The 24,765-nt window shown below is 41.1% G+C and overlaps 2 protein-coding genes across 2 annotated transcripts in view; one reads left to right on the top strand and one right to left on the bottom strand.

Annotated features, from left to right (window-relative positions):
• Window positions 1-3,628, top strand: ssna1 (Sjogren syndrome nuclear autoantigen 1). The gene is made up of 3 exons (XM_085413488.1): window positions 1-252; window positions 2,317-2,516; window positions 3,398-3,628. Exons 1-3 carry the CDS (start codon window positions 201-203, stop codon window positions 3,488-3,490), a joined length of 345 nt encoding a protein of 114 aa, XP_085269614.1. The 5' UTR covers window positions 1-200; the 3' UTR covers window positions 3,491-3,628.
• Window positions 3,629-8,085: 4,457 nt separating this feature from the next.
• Window positions 8,086-24,765, bottom strand: part of tprn (taperin) — a 29,617-nt gene continuing 12,937 nt past the window's right edge. The window contains exons 2-4 of the mRNA XM_085413487.1: window positions 12,033-12,234; window positions 10,000-10,124; window positions 8,086-8,907 (exon numbers count right to left, since the gene is read on the bottom strand). Of these exons, the coding sequence (XP_085269613.1) occupies window positions 8,845-8,907; window positions 10,000-10,124; window positions 12,033-12,234 (390 nt within the window). The 3' untranslated portion in view covers window positions 8,086-8,844. The remainder of the gene's footprint in view (window positions 8,908-9,999; window positions 10,125-12,032; window positions 12,235-24,765) is intronic.

Here is a 24,765-nt window from a genome sequence, read left to right as displayed (position 1 = left end):
GTTCCTCCTGGGTTTGAGTTGTCTGGGAAACCCGCCATGTACGGGCTCTGCTTTTCAAGGAGGTTTGCTGAATAAACAGTGCTGAATATTTGGTCCACCCCGGCTTGTTTAGCTCCTAGGGATAGATGACGAGCTAGCCGACCGAGTACCTCGCGTTTAAAGTCAGATATAATCCGGTGAAGGTTGACCTAAAATCCGACATGACCCAACAAGCTGCGGCTCTGCAGACCTACAACAACGAGCTGGTCAAATGTGAGTGAGCCTATTTACTGTCAATAACACATTGGACTGATTAGCATAACAGTGTTAGCGGCTTAAATTTAAATTGTAGTATACTTACTGGTTAATATATAAATTAAGCATATTTGCCTAGTAAATGACTATTGCGCTTTAATTTCGCAAGAGAATATGTAGACCAAGCATATTGTAGCCTGCACTGTCACCAGAGAACAATACTCGGGTTTACTTATTGTGTTAAATTCTATTGTGTTCTCCTTATGTGTGTTTTGTAGCATTTTTATTCAGATGGCTTGTCTTGTCATATTGGGTTTATTTTAATGAGCTATTCTGCGGCCGGAGTGGATTCTTTGGGGAGCCAGTGTTCTGGTCCCAGCTTGCAATGTTAACACTCTTGTGTTAAAGAAAGTTTGCTGCCTGTAATTTTGTCTAAAACCGATAAAAGTCCTTTTTTTTTTTGAGAGGTTAACCTGTGATTCTGCACCTCGCCTAATAATCTGATTAACCTCCTCAGATCACCTTTAACCCTTTGCGCTCCACACTGGCGCAAATGGCGTTAACAGGTATCAGCTCTGAGTGCTTGCAGCAGTCAATTTGACACTTTTTCTTCTTCTCTCAAAAGTTTTAGAAGATAAAAGACCAGTGAAGCTGAAGCTTGTCACATGTCAGGTGTTGGTTAATCTGTTTCTGGTCTGCTGGAATTAGGGAAGCACTAATCCTACTTTTTTAGTCCAAGTGGCTAAACCATTTCACTCACTCAAATGAAAATTAAGACCAGTAAATTCATATCGCGATATAATTTGAAGCATGTGCGGTAACGATATATATCACGATATATTCTTTTCTTCCATATAACGTATTTTCCATACTATAAGGCACACTTAAAATCCTTTAATTTTCTCAAAAATTGAGTGTGCCTTATGTATGAATTCTGGTTGTGCTTACTGACCTTGAACCGATTTTGGCGTGCAGAAATCTGTTAAAAAATGTTTTAGTACAACTTTGGTAAGCTGCACTGCTTGATGGATTGTCAGAGCATTACAGCTGCAGTCGTGAGGAGCTTCGCGGAGTAATCTGGGTCCAAAACTCCATCTGGTTCAGGTCCCAAAGTCAAACAAACACTAAGAGTTAAAAACGGTCTAAATCCTTTCATCTTTAATTAAATCATCAGCGTTTCTGCTTTATCTGGTGTAACAATTAAGTTTTACATCCATGAAAACAGAATTTATTAAATTTAACGGAGTTAGAAGTTAACAGGAAGTTAGCTCGCTAGTTTCCACCTAAACATTTCATACCATGTTCTGACTGAGAGATTTTTGAAACTAATTCAAACGTACAGCTCTGCTACCACTTCCAACATAAATGAAGACAGAAAACTAAACAGCAGTGGCGTTTGCAGGGGTACTGAAGTTGGACTACCTGGTATATAATGTTGTGCTACGTGACTGCTAGCGACACAGCTATGTTAGCATAACATTAGCACAGTGAAGCTGGAGGATGAACGCCAACTTTTTTCCACTCGATAAAAGTTAACGTGAGGGATTCTGGTGGTCAGGGACAAATGCAATCGCATAGCAGGATGCTATACACGGGCCAAACTTCAGTCAGGAGAACAACTGAGATCATTCATCCACAATACGAGGTTTGTCATTAATATACTGCAACAACATGGGGATAGAGCAGCTGCGAGAGAATTCAACATTAATGAATCACTGTTACGGAAGTGGAGGAAGCGCAGTTTTTGGCTTTCCCCATATTTCAAAAGTGCTTCATCTCTTTGCTATGACTGTGGCCCGCCATAATTTGCAGATGATAATGGTTTTAGCTGCTGCAATGCTTTCGACCAAAACAGGCGCAGCTTGATGACATCATCAACGAGCGATAGAGCGGTATAGTCAAAATCTCTATCATTGGCCAAATTTATACAGTTTCTATTGTATATCGTTTATATCGCCCACCCCTAGTTTACTGTATCCATGTCTGTGTTTGGGCTGCGTAATTATGGCAGAAATCATCTGTCTGAGTCCCGAGGAGATCTACTGAGGCTCTAGTTTAATCCCACCTTTCCCTCTCGATCAGGTATTGAGGAGCTTTGCTCGAAGCGGGATGAGCTGAACCGACAGATCAAGCAGGAGGAAGAGGAAAAGGAGCGGCTGCAGCACGACATCCGTGTCCTCTCGGAGAAGCTGAGCCGAGTCAACGAGAGCCTGACGCAGAGACTCGCCGCACGCGCCACCTTCGACCGCACCATCGCCGAGACGGAGGCTGCATACACCAAGGTGTGTCAATGACCGAGCCTGCAGTGGTTTTCATATGCTGAGTTTTTGTTTACACAGGTATTTATAAAGGCAAAATTTAAAAAAATTTAAATTCATGTGGCTCTTCTGCAAAGTTAATCAATATCACATAACAGGTGCATGGCGAATGGAGAACAAACGGAGCTCTGCATAACAGCAAACCCAGCAAGAATTTCCATGTTGATTGATGTTCTGTATTATATATTATTCTGCATTATACGGAGGTTTCTTCCTGTTAAAAGGGAGTTTTTCCTTCCCACTGTTGCCAAGTGCTTGCTGATAGGTCATCTGATTGTAGGGTCTTTGTAATATAAAGGATCTTATGTAGTCACACCATGGCTGCTTCTACCTTGTGACAGAAATGTTATTTCTAACTCAAAATAGCAAGTAATTTTTGGCACAACAGCCTCATACCACAACTGCTTCTCACCCAAGTTTGCTGGGTAATACCAGCTGCAGACGTTCGGAGGAAGGAGAGGCGGGGGTGGGATACCTTTATTAGTGCATGAGTAATGGATCAGTGGTTATAAGGTGTTAAAACAATAGCTGTTTGTTGGACTGTCTGCATCAACCAGAAAAGCTCTGTCTCAAGCGTTGATTCAAGAACTAATTAAAAGTTGGGTATGGCCACAGAAGCTTTTGGCTGCTGTACTGGATGTCAGTAAGATCCCACCTGCTGATGCTGAACTCCCTTTGTGCTCTCACTTAATCACTGTAAACAAACACTCCTGAGCTGCTCTGATTAAAAAGCAACAAATTGGCCAAGCCTGGACCCCTTCTTTAATTGCTTCTAAAGTGCACCCCACACTTCCTCTGAGTTTCTGCACAAGTTAGTTCATGTTGTTTTGTTTTTACTCCTGCAGATATTGGAGAGCTCCCAGTCTCTCCTGAGCGTCCTAAAGCAGGAGGCAGGAAACCTCAGTAAAGCCACGGAGCCTCGGAGGACGGAGCACTGAAGGCGAGGAGCAAAACTGTGCACCTGACCTCACCTGACTGTGGCTTCTGAGGCAGTTTATTCCCCACTTTGGACTAATTTTTAATATATTTAAACCTTTGTTGTAAGTTTCTGGATTCAATAAATGTATTTCCTAACATTTTCTTTGTGTTAAAACTCCAATTTGTTTGTTTTGCTTGTTGAGTGAGAGGCATAGGCATAGTTCTCATTCAGCTTAATTGGCATTCTCCAGAGACCACCAGCAGTCTGGAGATGCTGTGGCAGACTTCACACCGTATGACACGTGATGGGTTTGGCAGTGGGTCAATTGGTATTTTGGGAAAGCATATTGTTGGTGAATGCCAGTGTCAAGTAGAGTGGTGACTCCTGGGATCTCTTCAACACTCTGCCATGACCAGTTGGGGTGAGGGGAGGAAGACTACCTGTGCAAGTTGAGGAGAGCGCGATGGTTTCTACTCAGTTCACCAAACAATTCCTCTTCTTTTGGGGGACGCTGTCGCCTCTTTAGTGCACCTTTTGTCACCTTTATTCTGTTTGCATGGCTCCAAAAGGGCTGCTTCTACCCACTGAGGTTTTTTTTTCCTATTTGTGTTCTAGATTAATGTCCTTGTTTTGTTGTGTATAAAAATGTTTGTTCCCATGTGGTTCATCCACCACTTTAGACTTATTAGAACTGAGATTTCTAACAGGTTTTGTTTTTTAAGGGATTTAAGCTTATTTTTTCCCCATCAGACATTCCCAAATAATAAAGTAACCCATATGCGTAGAAGTCATACTTGGCGCATAGTTTAATTCATAGACAAGAAAGGCTAGAGCACTCGCATTTCTTCAAGTCTTCTATTTATTGAGCTTTCATTTGTACAAGTATGACATCACTTTTTTTTTTTCACTTGCCCAAATCATTGACAATAACTTTACAGTAAGCACATCTGCTGCGATGTAGATTTACAGACGAGAGGAGGGTGGAAAGTAAAAGATGAGCAAGCTTTCTACCACAGTGTTGCTACAGAGTGACCAACACAAACTGCTCATTTTGCATCGGGCATAGACAAAGACGGGGTTGGGACACTGCGACAAGAGTCGGTGTGTACACTTCAGAAGCGCTAAAGTTGAGTGTTGCGTCTCTGGCCATCAGAAAAGTTCTTGCTGGTGCCATTTAAGACGAGATCAGTGAAGTTTGCCCACAGTTTGGTCCTTCAGTTCACAGAGAGAGCAAAAAGAGTACCGCAGAGTGGGTTTTGGTCAACAGAGGCAGCAGTTACCACAGGTTGATGGATCCACAGGTGTGTCATGTGACCATTAGCCACAATTCCAAAGGAGGTCCAAGCAGGGCTCAGTTAAAGGGGACCCGCAATGCTTTTATGGTCATAAACTCTGAGAGACAAAAGTTTGTTTAAAACATTCAGTTTCTAGCAGTTTTTTCTACTCTTGGTTCTATTTGATATCAGAAAGCATGGATATCACTAGTATGGTCATCTTGAGCACAGAGGCCCCTCCCACCTGTGGTTGCTTGTGAGGGGCAGCCAATCAGAAGTAAGCTGCAGTTAAATCAGCTCATTTCAGACTAAGAATTACTTTAACCTCTCTATCATGCACAGCTATTCTGGTAGGGTCCACAAATAAGAATATGGAAATGAGCATTATGGGTCTCCTTTAATCAGTGTGTTTGGAGGATTTATATCCATGCCTACAAATCAAGCATACTTAACATTTTTTTGGTGTTTTCGTTTACATACCCAAGATTTTTGTGTTTCAAGCAGTTTTCATTCATTTCCTCTCATATGATAGAGCACTCTGTAAACACCACAGTGAACAACAAGTTTCAATCAGTGGTCCTCGCTTTTTCTGAGGTGATCCTTGATTATCTGTTGTCTTTGATCATGAGACGCACCGTAGTCGAGTTTCTGCAGATTGTGTTTGCACAGCTACAAGTGACAGGGAATTGTCGAGTGTATTGGAGGATATTGGAGAGATTATTGGGTTAGCAAGGTATAATCCAGCGTAGTTTTTAGTGTTTTCAGAGGTGGCTTTCTTTTAGTAACAAAAGCCAGACACATAACCCAATCCAGAGCAGCCAACCTCACGAGTTTTGATTTCAGAATTTACTGATTCACTTTTAGGCTTTATTTCCCTGGCATGGAGGTTCAATGGGCTAAATTTGGCTTTTTGCTCTTGAACTAGGCTTAAACTATATCTGGTAAACTAAATTTAAAGGTGATCTGTATTCCAAGTTCATATATTTTATACCTTCAATCTTGTGAGTGCCATATTACCACTACCACTGAATGAAGCTCTGCTTTCAAGTTACAGCAGCACAAACTGTGCATTTTCTTCTAGCAGGAATTTGCACAGATTTGGTTGGTGATGGAAAAAACTGATTTCCTCTTCTATTACTTTATCAGGCCGAGTACCCTTTAATGTTTAAATGATTTTCTGCAGAAAGGTTCTCTTGACTAAGCAGCACCAGGGAAGACTTCTGGGTCTTTTTGTAAGTTTTCTCTCTTTTCATATCTAAAATATTAGCAGGATATGCTCAATTGATTGATTTTGTGCAGAATGAAAGCCAAAGTGTGTCCAATGCCTCCTTGTACGTGAGTGCGCACACAGGCTGAAGCAGAAAGCTTGGACTAATAAAGGAAGCTGATAACTGCTGTTGTGAAAGCTTTTATCGCTTGATTGGGAATTGAGGCTTTGTCAAGCCACATAACACAAAGAAAGTCCAGCTATTTTGAACCAGACCAAGTAAAATGTATACTGCAATAGATGGAAATGTGTTCATTATTACTAACTTTTTGCCAGTTTGAGACCTTTTCAGAGAAATGTATTGAAGGTCAAATCCAGCCATGCTAAAGTTTGGAGAAACAATAACAGGGCTCACTGTTCAATGTGATGTTTTCTGGTAAGCTGATAATCATACCACAGGAAATTTATTGAAAAAAAAATTACATTCAGTCTTCTGAAACAGAAGCAGTGCTGAGCAGTCACATTGAGCGCATGAAGTAAACATCCAAAGTTCGTGGTTCTTTCAAATCTGTGTACACCAGCAGGGGGTTGGAGAGATTTTGTAGGCGGACAAAGATGAAGTCCCTGTGGACCTGTGTGGCGAAACTGCACTTCGGGCTGCTGTTTTTGGTCACAGTGACAAGGCCAAACAATCGTAAGACTAGAGTGGCAAAAGAAAACAAAGTGGTCATGGCATTCATCGCGATGCATTCAATTGTGTGTGGCTGAAGAGTTTCATTTCAAATTTTAATTCATTCATGCCGACTGAGACATGGGATTGAAATTAGAAATGCACAGATTATCCCCACCTTTTTTCTTTCAGAATATCTAAATATCAATCAGTGCAATCTAAACTGATATATCAGTCCACCCCAATCAAAACCCTGACTTAGACTTAAGTCAGGCTTTTCTTTGAAATGTAACTCTTCAACCAAATTTAGGTTGGTGACAAATTAAAGGAAAAGCCTGAACCCTTTAACCCCATATATGCCTTCAGGGGGCAATTTTGCTGGCATGGTTGATGGAAGTGGTCTCTTACAGGATGATAATGCCCTTCCCCGATCTTGAAAGGAAACAGGTGGGATGTCACTGAATGGATTAATGAGGATGACATCATTAAGAATCAAGTGCTACAGTCTCCAACGTGTTAGATGACATCATCGTGTTTTGGAGGCACGTCATTGAGACGCTTTTAACCTTCTCCTCTAATTTGTCACCAGTCTGTAGGCTTCTCATTCTTTTAAGTGCACATTTCCTCTACAGCCCACTCTTACTTCCTCATGAGGTGCAAAACAAAGCTAAAAGCATGACAGTGCAAAGACATCTATCAACCAAGACTCCCGGACGAAACATATAAGTTGTAAATCCATCAGAGAGAAAGACAAAGCTCCTGACGGCAAAGAAACAAATTGCATCTGATTGGAGAAATAAAATGTAAAAAAATACATGAAATAATAAGCAGAAGAGATGAATCCCAGTGGAGACAGTACAACAATACTGGCCGAAGAGTGGATGCGAGGCCTTTACAGGAACTCTTTAATCAGTTGGCATTATGAGCATATAAAAATATGAATAATAAAAAAAAAAAAAAAAAGACAGACACACACAGACACACTTTCATTCTTTCTCACAAAACGCCTTTTTTTTTTTTCTTTTAATGATCAATCACAATCACTGTTGCCTTCAAAGTGGACCGCCTTCTTTCCCTGTGGAATGTGAAAGTAGATGAGGTCTGACTGGTCTGGCGGGGATCTTTCGGAGCCCTCACCAGCAAACATCTGTACAAAAAACCAAAAACAAACAAAACAACCCCCCCCCTCAAAAAAAAGCAGATTTCAGACATGCAAACTTCAACGTTAAGCAGGAATAAATACACAAAGAGCTGAGGAAAGGCATCGGGAGGTCTACCAGCTTTCCAGAGCAGATATACGGACACGTGATTTCAGCAATACGGACATACAGACATTGTTGGCCAAGGTCACTTTATCAAGCATTTAATAAGGAATGAGAGGTGCTACTGATCCCGGGGCGTGGGGTGCATATGTTTCCTCCCTCGTCACATGAAGAAGTGAAGCGTGTTGAAGTTTGCTTGCCAAAAAAAAAAAAAAAAAAAAAAAAAAAAAAATCCAGCAGCTTCAATCAGTACATAGTCTGCCAGAAAATATACAAAACCTAACAAAAAAAAAAAAAAAAAGGCATAGAGAAGCTTTACAGTAAGACAGAACCAACAGAAGTGCTGGACTCAAATCAAAACATGCGGATAAAAAAAGAAAAAAAAAAGAGAACAAAGAAATGCATTTGTGGCACCCTTTCACCATTTTTATGTGTATCTGCCGCCAATCTGCTGTAATGACACGCTTCCACGATAACACTGAACTCTGTCGGCTCCTTCCCTCGTCGACATCCTCCAAAAAGAATAAAATAAAATAAAACCTGAAGCTAAATTTGAACCTCGAAAGCAGCAAAAACTTCTACAGCGTGGCAAGGAGGAAGATTCTGGACGCTGACAGATCAACTGTCTGTTAGAGGATCACGGGTTGGGAAAGACAGCCCAGCTGCTTTTTTTTTTTTTTTTTTTCCTTCTTCTTTTCTTTTTAAGATTTGTTGCTTCAGCTTCAGAAAGAAGGTGGGCATTGAACGCCAGCCACCCGGCAGCTCCAATGCGCAGCTGGTAACGTGGCGTGTGGCGGTGCCGTGGCAGGAAATCAGCCAGAAAAACAAAAATAAAACACCCATGTTTCCTGTCTGGTCAGGAAGATGTGCTTATAGTCGGCTGGAGTGTCGAGGTGGAGGCAGTCTGGTCCCACGGGTGAGATGCTGCGATGCTACTGTACAGCTGATTGGTCAGGCAGATCAGAAGTAAAGAGCGGGCTCACTGCTGTAGTCTGTGAGGGAGGAGCTGTCCGCCGGCGTGAGCTGAGAGAAAAGAGAAAGAAATACTTTGAATTAGATAAAGTTATGTAATCTAAGATACCCTACAATAAAGAAAGAATAGAAAGAATCAAACTACTATATGAGTTTTGGTGCAGCCCCTCAGTTCACCTTCTGTCCTCTACTTTTAAGTCACCTTTCTTCTGATTGGCTGCCCCTTTACAGACATAAGGCTGGAACAGCAGGTGGGCGGGGCCTCAGTGCCTAAAATGACTATATTAGGCACTAGAGATGAGTTTGGTTGCAAGATGAGCAGATCTATTCCCCAACTGGTTGACATGTGGTCGCTGGAGGTTGCTGCAATCACTAGAATGAAGTTGGTCACACTGAAATCTTGCATGCGATTGCTTTGTTTGCTAGCAGGTTGCTGTGATTACCAGTAGTTTGCTTCTTATCTTCAAATGTTTGCAGACAAATTGAAAAAGTGTAACTGAGACCATTCACCTTCTGGAATGTGCTGGCTGTAGTTTCATAGAGTAAAGGACGAGTGTCTGAAGATAAGAGAGCAACTTCAATGCAAACTACAGGCGGTTAAGGCAATCTGCAAGTGACCAAAATAATCACACAGAGGTTTACAGTGCAGCATCCTCTCTTAAACCAATTTCACCCAGCAACTGCCAGCATCCAATTGCCAACCAGTCTCTATGCCTCTGAATGAAGATTCATGGGTAATAGGAAAAGAAAAACACTGTCTGAAACTGTTTGTTCAATGCATTCTGAAGCCTGAACCTTTCCTAATCATCACATTAAATGTATCACCTACAACTCTATAAAATGATGCCGTGTATAACAGTCTGAATTGCTGAAGTATCACAAGTTTCAGTTTAGGACCCAGTACCTTAATGTGCCATCTATAATCAATAATCCATCTATAATTTTAACCAAAATTCATTAAATCATAAGATGGCAACATACCAACTTTCATGGATGTAAAATATGCTGCTTTTCTCTGTTTCATATATTTGTAAATCAAATACTTTGAGTTGATCGATGGAGGTGAAAAACAGGGCGTCACATCTCCTCCTGTGGAGTCTGAAACCCAACTTTAAGTATGGCAGCTGAAGGCGTTTCCCTCACCATGACCTCCTCAGTTCTCTGTGTCTGCTGGGAGGCGGCATCCTCCTGGTTAATGCCGTCATCGTGTTTGTGCTCCTGCCAGGCGCTGAAGTCCACCGAGTGCTTGGGAATGTAGCTGGACAGATCTGCAGACAAAAATAAATAAATAAGACTAAAACACATTAGATATTAACTGTGTAACTTCCCCCCTGCATTTTTATTTTTATCCAAGTCATTCCGACATTTAGGTTTTCAAGTGTGTTTTTGGTATAAAGAATGTGAGCTGCTTTTAATGACTGTGCTTTATGAGATACAGTATGTGAATACACTGTTGTTAAATCATTACAGTGGCCACTGTTTCTTGGAGGATGAAGTTGTTGCACACAATAGGTTGCTTCAGCCCTGCTGCACCACAGTGGAGACTGTGACAGCAGAGTTCTTAGAAACATTGGTTTTATTTTAATTACTAAGCAACGCCAAAGACTTTTGCACAGCCTCAGTAGAGGTTGAAGAGGGGCGTAAAATAATCTGGTGATTTAGAGCTACAATTATGAGCTTCCTTATTGATTTCCCAGTGGCAAAGCACAATATAGTTCATTATGTAACCCAGAGGAGACACGATAGTCATCACGTTTAACAAAACATACAAAAATCACCGGTTCAATTTTTTTTCTTTTTTACCTAAAAAGGCCAAAAATGCTGCTATTACAGGATCCACTTGTTAGCTGAAGGGCTTATTATATCTGAGTGAGTCAGCTGCTCTCAGATGTAGTAAACAGGGAAGCCAGTAGGGGGCTCTGCCATCACACCTATTGTGGCTTACATACTCACTTTACCTCCATACAAATGAGGAGGAGGATGATGGCAAAACAAAGCAGTAATGACCTGATTGGACTAGCTTTGCACTTTACACAGCATCTTCCCTTCCTTCTGCACATCGGCAGCTCTCTTTAATCTCTGGAAGCGCTCGCAAATTCTTCAGTTTTGAAATCTGCTGTTTTATTAATATGAACTTGCAGAATGCTAAAAGCTTGATAAAACTGGATATATGCATGTAGGTAAGTAGTCAGATTAGCAGTCTGATCTTTCAGTGCCATTTTGCCCAGATATATAAATACCCCCAAAAAACCCAAACAAACTAAACCAGCCCCCTTTAAAAAAAAAAAAAAAAAAAGATAAAAATACCACTAGCCTATCCTCAGTTCATTTAGGATGCGAATGCACTTCACCATTTTAATCTCTGCTCCACATGCAGTGTTTTTTAGTGCTAAACCTTTAATTCTGTTAACATCTGCTTTATCTAATTTGCATCAGAATGTGGCACGTGCTCTGTCTGGTAGGTGTTTTTGCCTAAATTAATTTTGAATAAACCTAAAAGCATAGCTATGTTGGCAACAATTAACATGATTTTTAACTCATTCTAAAATTATTATGAGGCTACACATATGGCAAATATGCTCGCACTGAAAGCCTAAAGCCTTAAAGATGAAAACTGACCAAACATGCTCATGCAGACAGGCTAGCCTGATGTTTTTAAGTGATATAACTTGTCATGATAAGCAAACTGCTGTAAAGGTTTTAAGTTAATCTGGGGGCAGCTCACAGTAAAAGTTCAGTAAATGCAGCTCAAGAGTGAAGACAAAGTAGGGGTGTGTTTTTTAAAGGTAGTTAATTTCTCCCACTACTAAAAATACTGGATCAATCATGAAAGGTGATTCGCTTTGATAAGTTTGATTTACATGGCTGGTCGCTTGCAAACTCTCCAGGCACTGGTTGCCTAGGTAACCCTCTAACGTCTGAAGTGAGAATTTAAAACTAAAACTAAAACTGAAAAAGTTCGTCCTTGCAAACAAAAAACTTGCAAGATAAGTGCGACTGCAAATGCACTTATCTTGCAAGCTGTGCCATTAAGTACAATCTGAGCCAGTGGATTTTAGGGTACATTGTGTTGATGATAAATAAAATAATAATAATCCTCATCGTCATCCTCTGAGGAACATGAGTATATGAAGGAGATTTGACAGCCAGCTCTTCTTTGTCTCACAAAATCTCACCGTTGCTGTTGGTGGTGTGGGAGGGCGAGCCGGTCAAACTGGCTCGAGGGATGTGGATCCGTCCTACCATGCTTGGCTGTTCGTCTGCCAACTTCTCATCTTGTTTGTCCTCCTCTTCCTCCTCCCCGCTGTCCCACACGCTGCTTTCTGATGGATACTCGTAGGTGCTCTGGAGGCTGGACTCATTGAAGGAGATCTTCAGCTGAAAGATGTGCAGAAAAATGGGTGTGATCACCTGCTGTTCTTTTTAAACATCTGTACTTACGAATATTTAAACTCTTAAAATATAAAGTCCTTTGCTGTAAATCCACATGGTCATACATGTATGTTTCATGTTGAGTGAAACATACATGTATGACCATTATCAAAGAGCTCAGTTCCTGTCTCCTAACTTGATGTTTTTGCGAAGATATGATGTGAAATGTCCAATTATGCCCCACAATATCCTGCAATAAATATAAAGAATCTTTCCAAAAGTTCCCGGATTTGGATCAGGAGCATCTACACAAATTAATCTCTTCTAAATTGGAGTAACTTCCTATCTTTAGTAAAAAAAAGAAAAAGAATACCAATCCCTTGGTTATCTGCTTGGAAATACTCCTAATGCTAACAAACACACCAATAACACCTCATCACCAGATTCAGCATCTCACTCAAGCGTTTTTGTTTGAAATCAACATTGAGCTTCTTGTAATCACTTTCTACAACTGAAATACCTCAAATTCTACCAACATGCATTTATTTACTTCCTGGCAGAATAATTTGATGCAACGCCGCCTTGACTTATAAACCTGATTTGTTTACAGGCCAAACTTCTCCTTTCCCAGCACAGATTTGAACTTGACACTCGCAGCAGGCTCCTTCAAGAAGGCTTCGTTTTACGAGCCCAGTTAAACTGAACAGGTTATTACTTCCTTATTGCTGCGTAATTATACTGTCGATACTGAGCATCGCGTGTCTCAGTCATTTGATGACACTGCAGTCATGGCAGTTTAACTCGATGCAAACCCACTTCTTCATAACTTATTCAGCAAAGCTTTTAATTAGGATTCCTGCAGAGCCAGCTGCAGTTTGTTCACTCATCTGAGGCTACGTGTGCTGTACTTTGTGTGCCCTCTAAGTGGGACAGGTGGCAGCCTTGCAGGAGCTCGAGGGCCTGTGATTGATTGTCTCAGAGTAATGCGGCGAGACGCGCCTGTCTGGCAATGCTTCAGAGGCTTGCAAACACAGATCTGCGGGGTGAGACGAGCCCTCGCACTTTGCTGGGCTGTGTAATGAATGCAACAGAGGTTTAAGCTGTCAGGGAGCATTTATTCTAAAGGGAGACATCTCACCACCTGTCTCCTGTCGCCTGTACAGAAATCTACAGGTGGTGTGATCAACATGTATGTGCATCAGCTGTGCTGCAATCAGATCTGCCTATCTTGCCGACAAATCCAGGTATCTCTGTATGTGTTTGCCCATTTTTCACAGCTCTCAAAAACCATTCCCTTGTAGACTGGACGTAAAAGACGTTCGTAGCCACCGTATCATCACATCCTGAACAAGCTACCCTGCTGGCTATTCAAAGAAATGCAAGTTCAGGAAACATCCATTCTGGCTTTTCTTCTACTGTGTGTGGGCCTCACCTGTGTCAGTACTCCTGTCAATATATCCTCAGATTTTGCGATTGTGTTTCTCCTGTTCTGCACTTTGTGTCATTCAGCGACTGTTTTGGATTGAAGGTGACTTGACTATTTGATTATTTATCAACATTAGCTCGGCTCCTCTGGCTCACTGAATGCATTTTATGTTTATTAGTAGCAACACGTACACACTTACACACACTACTGCCTGCATGTCAGATGTTGTGGCTACAGAAAAAAAGCTTAGTTCACTAGTTCATACAAATTAAAGCTAAAATACATCTTCCATTTCTGAAAGCTAACAGGAATTAAAAAGCACAAACATATGCAAAGACACCATCTTGCCATCAGTACACGCCTACTGCACATGATTTTTCTGGAGTCAAGTGTGCAGCTCTCTTCCTGAGGGCTTTATTTTGAAGTTGGCAGAAAGTCTATAAATGGTTTATAATAAGTTCCTATTTCTGTCTTCTGGTCGGATGTAGGCGTTGCAAACTCAAAAAGCTTGTATTTTTTCCCCCTGAGTTGCCATGGCATTCAAAACTGACACACACACACACACACACACACACACACACACACAGACAAACCTGCTGTTTGTCTGTGTCTTCTCTGAGGCGATCAGCTGACTGTTCTTAACCTGCTGTACCTGGCTCCATCAACTCTGCAGGCCGTGATCTAAATCTGCTCTAATCTCCATCACAAGGCCGCCCTCCACCACTCAGAGCTCGCAGTTAACCTATATTATAAAACTTCTTTCCCCCGGATCCTTTATGTCCTCTCTGTAATTGATAGTCGGAACAGGAGCGTTTCCAGGTGTGGCACAGAGGATAAAGAAATCTTGCCGAACTATAATACTAAACCACTTGTAAACTGATTGAAAGTTAAAATGGTTTTAAGTGTGGACAGACCTCCTGCCTCCATAAATATGTATTAAAAGATGTGTAACAATATAATGACTGCAATTAAACACAAGGTTCAAAATTCAGCCTGTCTGTGACCATAAAAAGAGGATGCAATAAATAAGGTGAACTGTGCATTATATATACACATGTTGTATTAGGTTCACCTTCATAAAGTAAGAGTTCAGTTTGTTTATTTTCAGCATTATACACTGAAATATATCCACCCATCCAGTAGATCAGTAATCCTACAGTGTTTCTATAACCTCTTACACTACCCAAAAAATACAAGCAGGTATATCTATCCATACAGACATACACAGTAAAGAAAAACAAGAATCTTGATTCTTCTAGTGTACACTATGAAGACAATTACTCTCTCTTGTGCACTTTGGCTAAGGTAACAAAGAAGCTGATGCCAAAAAGAGAGCAAAAGGAAGAAGCAGGTGGAGGATGATTAAAAAACCCATCCATAAATGGGTTATAGCCAAAGGCGACATTGTAAGTGATGGCATCCAACAAAAATCTAAGTCTTTAATGAATTTTGTTGTATTTACTAAGCACTGAAAACCAAAGTATGATCACACCTCAGCGAAAGAGCTGCCTATTGGAATAGGTCTATAAAAATGTTTTGTTTAAAGCTGTACATTTAATTCCTTATTATTCTGTACATTGGCTTGGAAAACTGGTAATTATGGTAGTTAAGGTTAGAAAATAAAAAATAAAAAATATAGGGCAGCACGGTGGCACGGTGGTTAGCACTGTTGCCTCACAGCAAGAAGGTCCTGAGTTCAATTCCACCATCAGGCCGGGGTCTTTCTGTGTGGAGTTTGCATGTTCTCCCTGTGTTTGCGTGGGTTCCCTCCGGGTACTCCGGCTTCCTCCCACCGTCCAAAGACATGCAGCTTGTGGGGATAGGTTAATTGGATAATTGAAATTGCCACTAGGTGTGAATGTGAGTGTGAATGGTTGTCTGTCTCTGTGTGTTGGCCCTGCGACAGACTGGCGACCTGTCCAGGGTGTACCCCGCCTTTCGCCCTATGACAGCTGGGATAGGCTCCAGCGCCCCCCGCGACCCTGAAAAGGATAAGCGGAAGCGGATGGATGGATGGATGGAAGGTTAGAAAATATTGATAAATGCTGAAATTTGAGAATGAGGCCAAAAATCTTGACCCGACTCGCCCGACCACTGTCAAGTGTTTACGTGTGAGAACATCCAGACAAGTATCTATGAGATTTCGAACTTTAGAAATCAGTTTTAACTGCTGAAGTTTAGTGACAAACCACACCTGCCGTACGTCCGTTATCATATCCTGATGATATGACAGTTACCAATATCTGATTAAGGTTAACAGAAAGCTCATAAAAAAACAAATAACAACATATATTAAGATAATAATATCAGTAGGATTTGTGCATATTTTACAAATCTTATTATCTTATTGGTATTAATGTCACGTAAAGCACATTACTGAACAGCTGATGAGTGTAATGCTTTTAAAGTTTTTGTCTTGTCTGTTTTTCAAGGCAAAATATTATTAAGAAATAAATTAATATGGCACAAAAATCCATGTTAAGTCCAAAACAAATGAGGGGTGGGGGTTAATAGGTAAGTAACAGTAACTTCAGCATTTAAATAAAAGGACTTATTTCTTCCTCTCAACACTCAATTTTACAGTACAAGCTAAATCCATAAACATCATTTATGCCTTTAGACTTTTGTTTTTAATGATCATGGTATTAGATGGAAACTTGGGGTTCAGTATCTTGCTCTGCACTTTGAGAGCAGACTGGAGGAGCTGGTGACCTAACCAGCGACCCCCTGTTAGCAGGCGACCTAGTCTACTTCCTTAGCTAAAGCCACAGTTGGTGTGGAAATGACAAGCCAAGGGTGGGTCTGACTGAGGACCTGAGAGGCACTGCATGCTTATAGGCATCACCATGTGGTAAAGCATGCCCCATTTTACCCTCCATTTTTACTCTTAGTGGGCCGTAATGTACAAAATTAACATTATCCTGAATTCATTAAGACTTGGAGCTAACGAATGAGAAGCAAAACTAATCGGGAGAGTGCATACTAGATGGGTCTCCCCCTGCTGTTCGTTAGAGATAATGCCAGCGTAATTCACTTTAAACCTGGAAGCTACGCCCATCTTTTATATACAGCCTATGGTTCAAACCTCAGTCTGTGACTTTTAAACTAATCATGAGTACTGTTTTCCCAAATATGCCTCCTGACAGCCATGACGAAACATCAGTATTCAGCAGTAGTAACAGCAGAAACCACAATGTCATTTAAATCCTGTGTACACACACTCTTGACACAGTGTGTTAGCATCTCTGAAAAGGGCCCTCGCTCCCAGAAATCTCTTATTTTTTAGCCCCAAACCTCGTTTTTTTAAGTTCCTCTGTTAAATCCTACCCCACATAAAAAAGGTTTTCCTTGCTAAACTGGCATCCTGACTTAGAGGAAGTCTCTGGATGCCAACAGCACGTCCCATCAATAAATCAGGCTTGCTGCTGGGCTCGCTTCCCCTTTCACAGTCTTTCACTTTTTCTTTTTGTCTTTCTTCTTCTCACATGAGACTCGACGGTTAGACGAGACTCCTCTGCAGCGCCTTACTCCGTATCCTCTCTCTCTGACTTGCTGCTTTAGCTGTCCTTTCTTTTCTCCGTAACATGAGAAAAGAAAGGGGAACGAAATTCTGTGCAATTTAATAAAGACCACAACTTAACGGGGATGTTTGTTTAGGGGCCGCTCCCTTCCTGCTGCAGTTAGTTGTGTGGCTCTTTTTTCTATGATAAAAGGCTGCATCATGGAGACAGAAGCGATTCGTCTTCTGTCCTCAGGCTATGGGACAGGCCATACTCACGCCTGCTGTCCTCCTTGCTCACCACAGGGTGCCAAACAGACGCCATTAAACAGGACACTGATTTAGATTCATTTCCACTTTGCCTTGAGAAAGACGCTTTTCATTTTTCATTGTTTCAGCAGGGTATTTTTTTGATATACAGTCTACTTTTATATTATTTATTGATAAAGTTTAACGTTAGAAAAACAGTCATCTTCAGGCACTTTTTTGAGCCAGCACACAAACACCCACAGCGATGACACTCCCCAACAGCAGTGGCCTCCTGAGAGAAATACGTCTCAAAAAGGCTACAAACGCGTACGCTATATAAACTAAGATTTACAAACGTTTGCAGCAATTTCGGTGTAACTTTTGGAGCACATGCTTCAATCCACACACAAATACAAAGCAATTTGAACTTTGTAAACTATAATTTATCTAGAATTGATCAATTTCAGCTTCACGAGTTGGATAATTCTCTCTTTCAAAAAGCCCCCTTTGCATACAAATTCCTAAAAATGCACTTGACAGCCCTCTTGCTCACTTACAAAAAATTAAATATGAGTGCACGAATCACCTGAAACACACATTTACACTTCATTTTTTCATATAAAGTGGGTATTTCTATGCTGTGTTTTTATTCACTTTGCGATGCACATATTGACAGCTGCACACACAACGTGCGAGTAAGGCAGGGTCCAACTTAGGTCACAGTCACACAGGCCTAGAAAGCACTCAGCAACCCGATGGCAACTTCCGGTCATTGGGCAGGACCGGTATCTGCTCCATTGTGTAAGGAGGTACAGATCGAGCACTGCCAGAGTCCTGAAAAATTACCTCCAACAGGCTGCACACACCCATGTGTCAAAAAAAGACTGCGAGAGTAGTTTAAGTTACCACCATCCTTTAGTGGAACCTGTGGCAGCCTACATCAACACTGTGCAGCTGGTTACTGGTGCCCCATTTTCTTCGGGTTCATGTCAATGCAACGTGTAGTGACATTTCTAGAGAGGCCACATATGCGGAAATATAAATCTCACTAAAGTCTCATAAAGGGGGATTACCGAGGGGATATTTGCTGGCTAACAACTTGTGACTGACAACTTGTGACTGACAAGTGCCGTTTCAGTGAGATTTCTGCCAGGGTTCAAAACACAAAGATGGAGATGGCAAAAACACTTGAGGCTTCGTAACAGGACTTCACAAACTGAAGTTAGGGCTCTGACAAATACTTACACTACATTAGACAGGTGGTTTTAATGCTGTTGCCAAGCAGCGTGCACAGCATGTAGACCAAATGTAAAGAATCGTCTGTGTGATAAGATTAATTGTTTTTGAACCAGTAGTTAAGCTTAATTATGATGAAGACTTCCTGGAAGGCTGATGTACTTTCACTTCGTGGATCAAAAGTCAGATGATGATGTGCATTTTCTAAGCAAAGTTACTGATTGATCTGAACTGAAAAAGCACTCAAATATGGGACAGTGTGTGAGACTGCAATAGACAACCTTGTGTCAGGTTTGTCAAGAAACATCTTGATGATCTTCGAGACTTTTGGGAAAACATTCTGTGGGCTGACAGGACTTTTTGGAAGGTTTAAGTCTTGTTACATCTGGCATAAAACCGACACAGCATTGAATAAAAAGAAAATCACACCAACAGTCAAACATGGTGGTGGCAGTGTGATGGTCTGGACCTGCTTTGCTATTTTAGGACAGCTTTCTGTAACTGATGGAACTGTGAATTCTGAAAATCCACCCAAAAAATGCCAAAAAATCCTGAAGGAGAATGTCCGACCATCAGTTCATGCCTTGAAGCTCAAGCTCATTTGGGTTATGCAGCAGGATAATACAAACGCTTTTGGGTTTTGGGTCAAAGTCTGGACTTAAATCCAATTGAGATTCTTTGGCATGACTATGGCTGTGCTGGCAAACTCTTCAATGTGGCCAAATTAAAACAATTCTGCAAAGATGAGAGGGCCAAAATTCCTCCACAGAGACGTGAAACACTCACTGACAGTTACTGCAAGCACTTGATTACCGTTGTTGCTCCCAACGGTAGCACAACCAGTTATCAGGTTTAGGGGCAAACTACTTTTTCACACAGGTCCAGGTAGGATTGGTTTGTTTTTTTTCCCCTTTAATTAATGAAATCATCAATTAAAAAGCATATTTTGTATTTAACCAGGTTCTCTTTGTCTAATATTAACATTTGTTTGATAATCTGAAAGATATAGGTGAAGTCATATCATTTCAGCAGTGTGGTTGATGCTTTTCTTGCACTGAAGAAAAAAAATATTCATTTCGAGCTCAATAAATCAGATTTCTTCCACAAGTTGTTTCCACCCTAAGTTTCATCAGCTGTGTTTTTTGCTCTTCATGCTTTACGAAGCACAAACAGACGCAAGAGAAAGACAAACAAAAGAAGTAAGGGAGAAAAGGAAGAGGCAAGCCAGCTGATGAGATTATGTCTTTATGATTGTGCTTCGGCCAATAAGCGAGATGGGAGCAGTGCCACGCATTTTTTCCAGGCCACCCAGCATGGCGTGTCCTCGTTTGGTGAAAAGTGGCTCTTGCTGAATGGACACACCGAACTGGAAGGCTGCAGACTTACAGCAGAGCTTCAGCACAATAGTTCAGCCCTATTGAGTTTGTTGCAGCATGGGTGCGTTTGTATTTACACGGTGTGCCAGTCTTATGTCGGTATTTCCAGGTGGTGAAGGGTGCGGCGTGTACAGTCATGTTGGTATTAACCATGCAGCTGTTCATTTATAATATGTGTAGAAGAGTGTTTGATACCTATTGTCCATTCAATAACACATAAAATCAAGTCATCAGGATCTAATGTTGGCACACTGATGCCCACCACAAGGACTACACGCATGCAAGGCTGCTGGAAGAAGACTGACCTGGTGCCTGATTAGAGCTAATCTCCAGCCAGGTAGATAATATTAGAACAGCACCACAATGACCCGACTGAAGAGTCTGGCTGCAGAGGCATTAGCACCAACAAGAGAGATAACAAAACGTAACGTAGTTATGATAACTAGTGCCAAAAAACACAAAGTAGTAAGTGCATGATTATCAAAAAGAGGATAATCACATTTTCACGTTCCTATCCGGTTGTTCAGTCTGACGTCACTAGCCGTGTCTGGACCTAAACTCCGCTGCAGGTCCATATATCAAATGATCACTATGGAATTACTGAGAGTTGAAAAACTGTCTAAAGTCTTTCATCTTTAATAAAATGATCAGCGTTCTGCTCTACCAGGTGTAACAATTGAGTTTAACATCCAGGCATCCATGAAAACGGAATTTATGACATTTAACGGAGTTAGAAGTTAGCAGGAAGTTAGCTCGCTAGCTTCTATCTAAATACAATATAGCATGTCCTGACTGCGGGGTTTTGGAAACAAATTAAAACGTACAGCTCTGTTATCACTTCCAGCATAAATGAAGACAGGAAACTAAACTGCAGTGATGTTTGTAGGGTTACTGAAGTTGGGCTAGCTGGTATATAATGATGTGCTACGTGACTGCTAGCGACACAGCTATGTTAGCATAATATAAACAAGCTAACTTTTTTTTCCACTCGATAAAAGTTAACGTGAGTGTTCTCGGTGGTCAGGAACAAATGTAATCGCATGGCAGGATGCTGTAAAAGGACCAAACTTCAGCCAGGAGAACAACTGAGATAATCCATCCACAATACGAGGTTAGTCATTCATATACTGCTGCATGGGCTGGGCTGTAATTACATCCTAAGGTTTTAAAAACTGAGCTTAAATAAATGATTAGTGGTAATAAAAGCCGAGGGAGATCAACAGTGATCACTGACTGTTTTAGGAGCTTTTTGAGATCAAATAGAAGAAAATACATAACATTAAACATGTTAACAACACAAAAGCCATATTAAACGCAGACTACTTTAGGCACGGAAGTAGGATTCGTCGCGTCATCACTGAACAACCGGATTGGAACTCTTCTATTTTACTAGCTCTGACACTTTCACTCCAAACTTGCTAATAATACCTGCTTTATACAGTCAACAGGAGATTTGTTGATTTATTTTTAAAACCTTAACTAAGAAAAATTAACACCATAACATCAGCAACTGATGGAGTCATCACTGGTGACAACCTTAACCCTAACTATCAGAATCATCTTTTCCCCTATACTGCAAAACTCATGAGCCACCCCTCATTTCCCTAGATCTTGCTAGAAAAATGGGAAATAGCTGCAGTAATGTACTGAAACAAGAAAATAAACAACTATAACAAGCTTCAGAGACAATATTTGCAAGATCACCTTTATTCTTAAACACAGGCTGAACTCTCTTAGGAAAGCTTTTTTGTAATTTCTTTAGGTAATCTCCAGGAATAGTTCTCCAGGCTTCCTGAAGGACATTCAAACTTGTTATTTACATGTTGGCTGCTGTTCTCTGCTGTTGTCAAGATTATCCCACACTGCTTCAGTAATGTTGAAGTCAAAGCTCTGGGGAGCTTTTCAGACAGTATTACATGTTTGATCAAAATCTGAATGCACTTTTCAGCATTCATAATTTCATCTGTTTCGACAAGATCCCCGCAGCCCCAAACCCTGGCAGAGCCTCCACCATGTTTTACAGACAGCTGTAGACGCTCACCTGTCTCCTGTTTTCCTCCATACAAATTTGGATTCCTGTTACAACTGATATTCAGTCCAGTTCTTGTGTAATCTGCCATACATGAGCTTTTTCTCCCCATTTACCCTCCATAAGTAGTAATTCCAGACAACCACCCTTCCACTGAGACCACTGAGACTTCAGTGAACAGCAGATAAATGAACTGGACCAGATGCAACTCTCAGGTCCTGCATCAGGTCTTTGCTGTTTCCCATTTCCTGAGGACGTGACTTTCAGACACTGTTCATCTACTATAGTTTTAGACACTTCTTCTCTTGTCATCCACTTGTCCAATTTCCTCAAATTTTGAGGACACGTGGAAAACATTATTTCTTCTCTGTCATACTGGCTTATAATACAACTGAGAATTGGTTCTTTACTAAGCAGTCTGCTATTTGAAGACACAACACTGGTCCATCTCTTTTTCTGCTTGAACAATTCATAGGACAGTGTAATGCGGCTTAACAAACAACAAACGACTAACAATCTTCTGAAAATGGTCAGGTAAAAGGACTGGACCGAAGATGAGTGTAAAAGTAGCCATTGTCCAAAGAAAAGAGCGCCAGTAAGCCCGGAGAACTCTTGAATGTTACCCCGAATGTTAATTTCTGACAATCAACTGGTGAAAACACAAAAAGTGCCCTTTGAAATCACTCTACAAGCGTTTCATTTAACGCATGAAAAATGAAACACGCTGTCTTTTTTTCTTAATCATTAGCTAATGTTGGTGCAGTACCCAAACCTCTATGCAGTAATTATGAGTCAGATTTGCTGAATGCCAGCACCACCCAGCAGCAAATTACATTCAATCATTTTACAACAGGGACAGCAGATAAATTAACTTGTTGGATTCAACGCCCAGTTCTGGACCAAATATCCAACCTTTGGGATACCAGTGTCCTAAAGTATTTTGGTTAGAAAGAAAACAAAAATAAATATGTGCAGGTTCTTATAAAGCTGTGTAGATTTCGCATCACGTGTGAGTTGGAAACGGTCCGGCATTTGGAAGCGCTTCAAGTGATCATCAGTGATGACAACACTGATATAAATGTGGAAACTCGCGTGTAGGTGGCTGACACTCGAGGCTGGGGTTGGCAGCGTGGGCAGCAAACAGAGCCAAATGTGAAAATCAGTATTTACACTCAAGACTGAGTGAGTCACAGTTGTAATAGTATGCCCTTTGTAGCCTTGTGCGTGTATGTTTTGTGTATTTAATCCTCCCTGTGCTATCAGTGCTCACAGATTATCTCACAGATAAGAAATGAGATGCAACAGGGAAGACATTGCTTCTATTTCCTTGCATCGACAACTGTTATTGATCAGCCTGAGATCATTTTAATAACCCTTTTGCTCCGTCTAAGGACGCTTTCACTCACGTAGTGACGTGGCACGCTCTAATGTAATTGCGCACACTTTATATGAAAGGTGACACCAGCAGGGTGGAGATCGAAACCTTTCAGCGCACAAAAACACGGTCATTGTGGGAGCAGTCAGGCCATTTAAAGCTCTCTGCTGGACTCTCATGTGAAAGTACTGATGGTCGGGTGTGTCCGGAAAGCCACAATCAAGACAAGGCACATGACACGATGACGAATATTTGTCAGGTGAAGAAATCTGCTGGATCACAATCGTGTTTGCCCCCCTTGTTTTTAAAAAGCTTTCACTATCCAGCTTCTAGAATCTTAAATGATGAAGGGGGCTGCAAACTCGCCTCATGAGGCTCTTTTGCCCAACTCCGGTGGCTCCCCGTGGATTTGATGAGCATTTATTAGCAGGTGATTAAAAATCTTTTTACAGGAACACATCCGGCACTGTTTACGGTTTGGATGGCCAGTTGGAGCCACTGTATTAACCTCCTAGGACCTGGCATCCACATATGTGGACATCACATTTTGGGTTATTTAGACCAAAATACTCAATTGTGCTCTACAGGGGCCTGATATCCACTTACGAGGACATTATACAGCTACTGTTCTATCGAAATTTCAAATGCATATCCTCATATGTGGCTGTCATTTTTCTTAGAAACAAAAATCAGGTAAAAAAAAAAAATTAATAAATAAAAATCTGGTAATTCTTTGTTTTTACAATCACCGGGTCCCAATCAGCCCAAATATCAAAGAGAAATTAAAAATGCATGCCGTGGAAGAGTTCGGGTCTTAGGAGGTTAATGAACTTTGGGATCTGAGATGAGTCAGCGACTGACCCATTTACAAGGCGGCATATGAGAAAGATATCACGTAGTCAAAAAAGGTGAACACCATGTACATCCAAGGTGGGTCAAAGTTCAGCATCATTAAACACAAACTGTTGATTATATGCAAGTGTAATAGCTAGGTTTGCGCCCCCCCCACACACACACACATACACACACTCTAACTCTTTTCCCCATTTAAACTTTTAAACACTTCAGCTAATAAAAATAAAGAGCAATTATTGTAAAAAATAATCTCTAGATTAAGTTACGTGCTCAGTGCAAGTAAAGTGAAAAGTCTAGCTTAAGGCATAAAACACCTCGTACGTGCCGTTTCACACTTCCTGTTACAGGAAATATAACTTAACGTCAATGATCTTTCATCAGTGTAACAATCAGTGTGCCCAGTATCATCAGTACTGCCAGTTATCTCATATTCCTGTCCTTACTGCTTGCATTTCCCTTCTGTTGCCAGCTTCTCTGCGCCGTTAGGAACCA

This window comes from Rhamphochromis longiceps, linkage group LG7, assembly GCF_057381845.1.
Source record: "Rhamphochromis longiceps isolate RC_006_pf linkage group LG7, R_longiceps_female_GT1.1, whole genome shotgun sequence".
Classification (NCBI taxonomy): domain Eukaryota; kingdom Metazoa; phylum Chordata; class Actinopteri; order Cichliformes; family Cichlidae; genus Rhamphochromis; species Rhamphochromis longiceps.
This window is presented reverse-complemented; position numbering and strand designations above follow the sequence as displayed.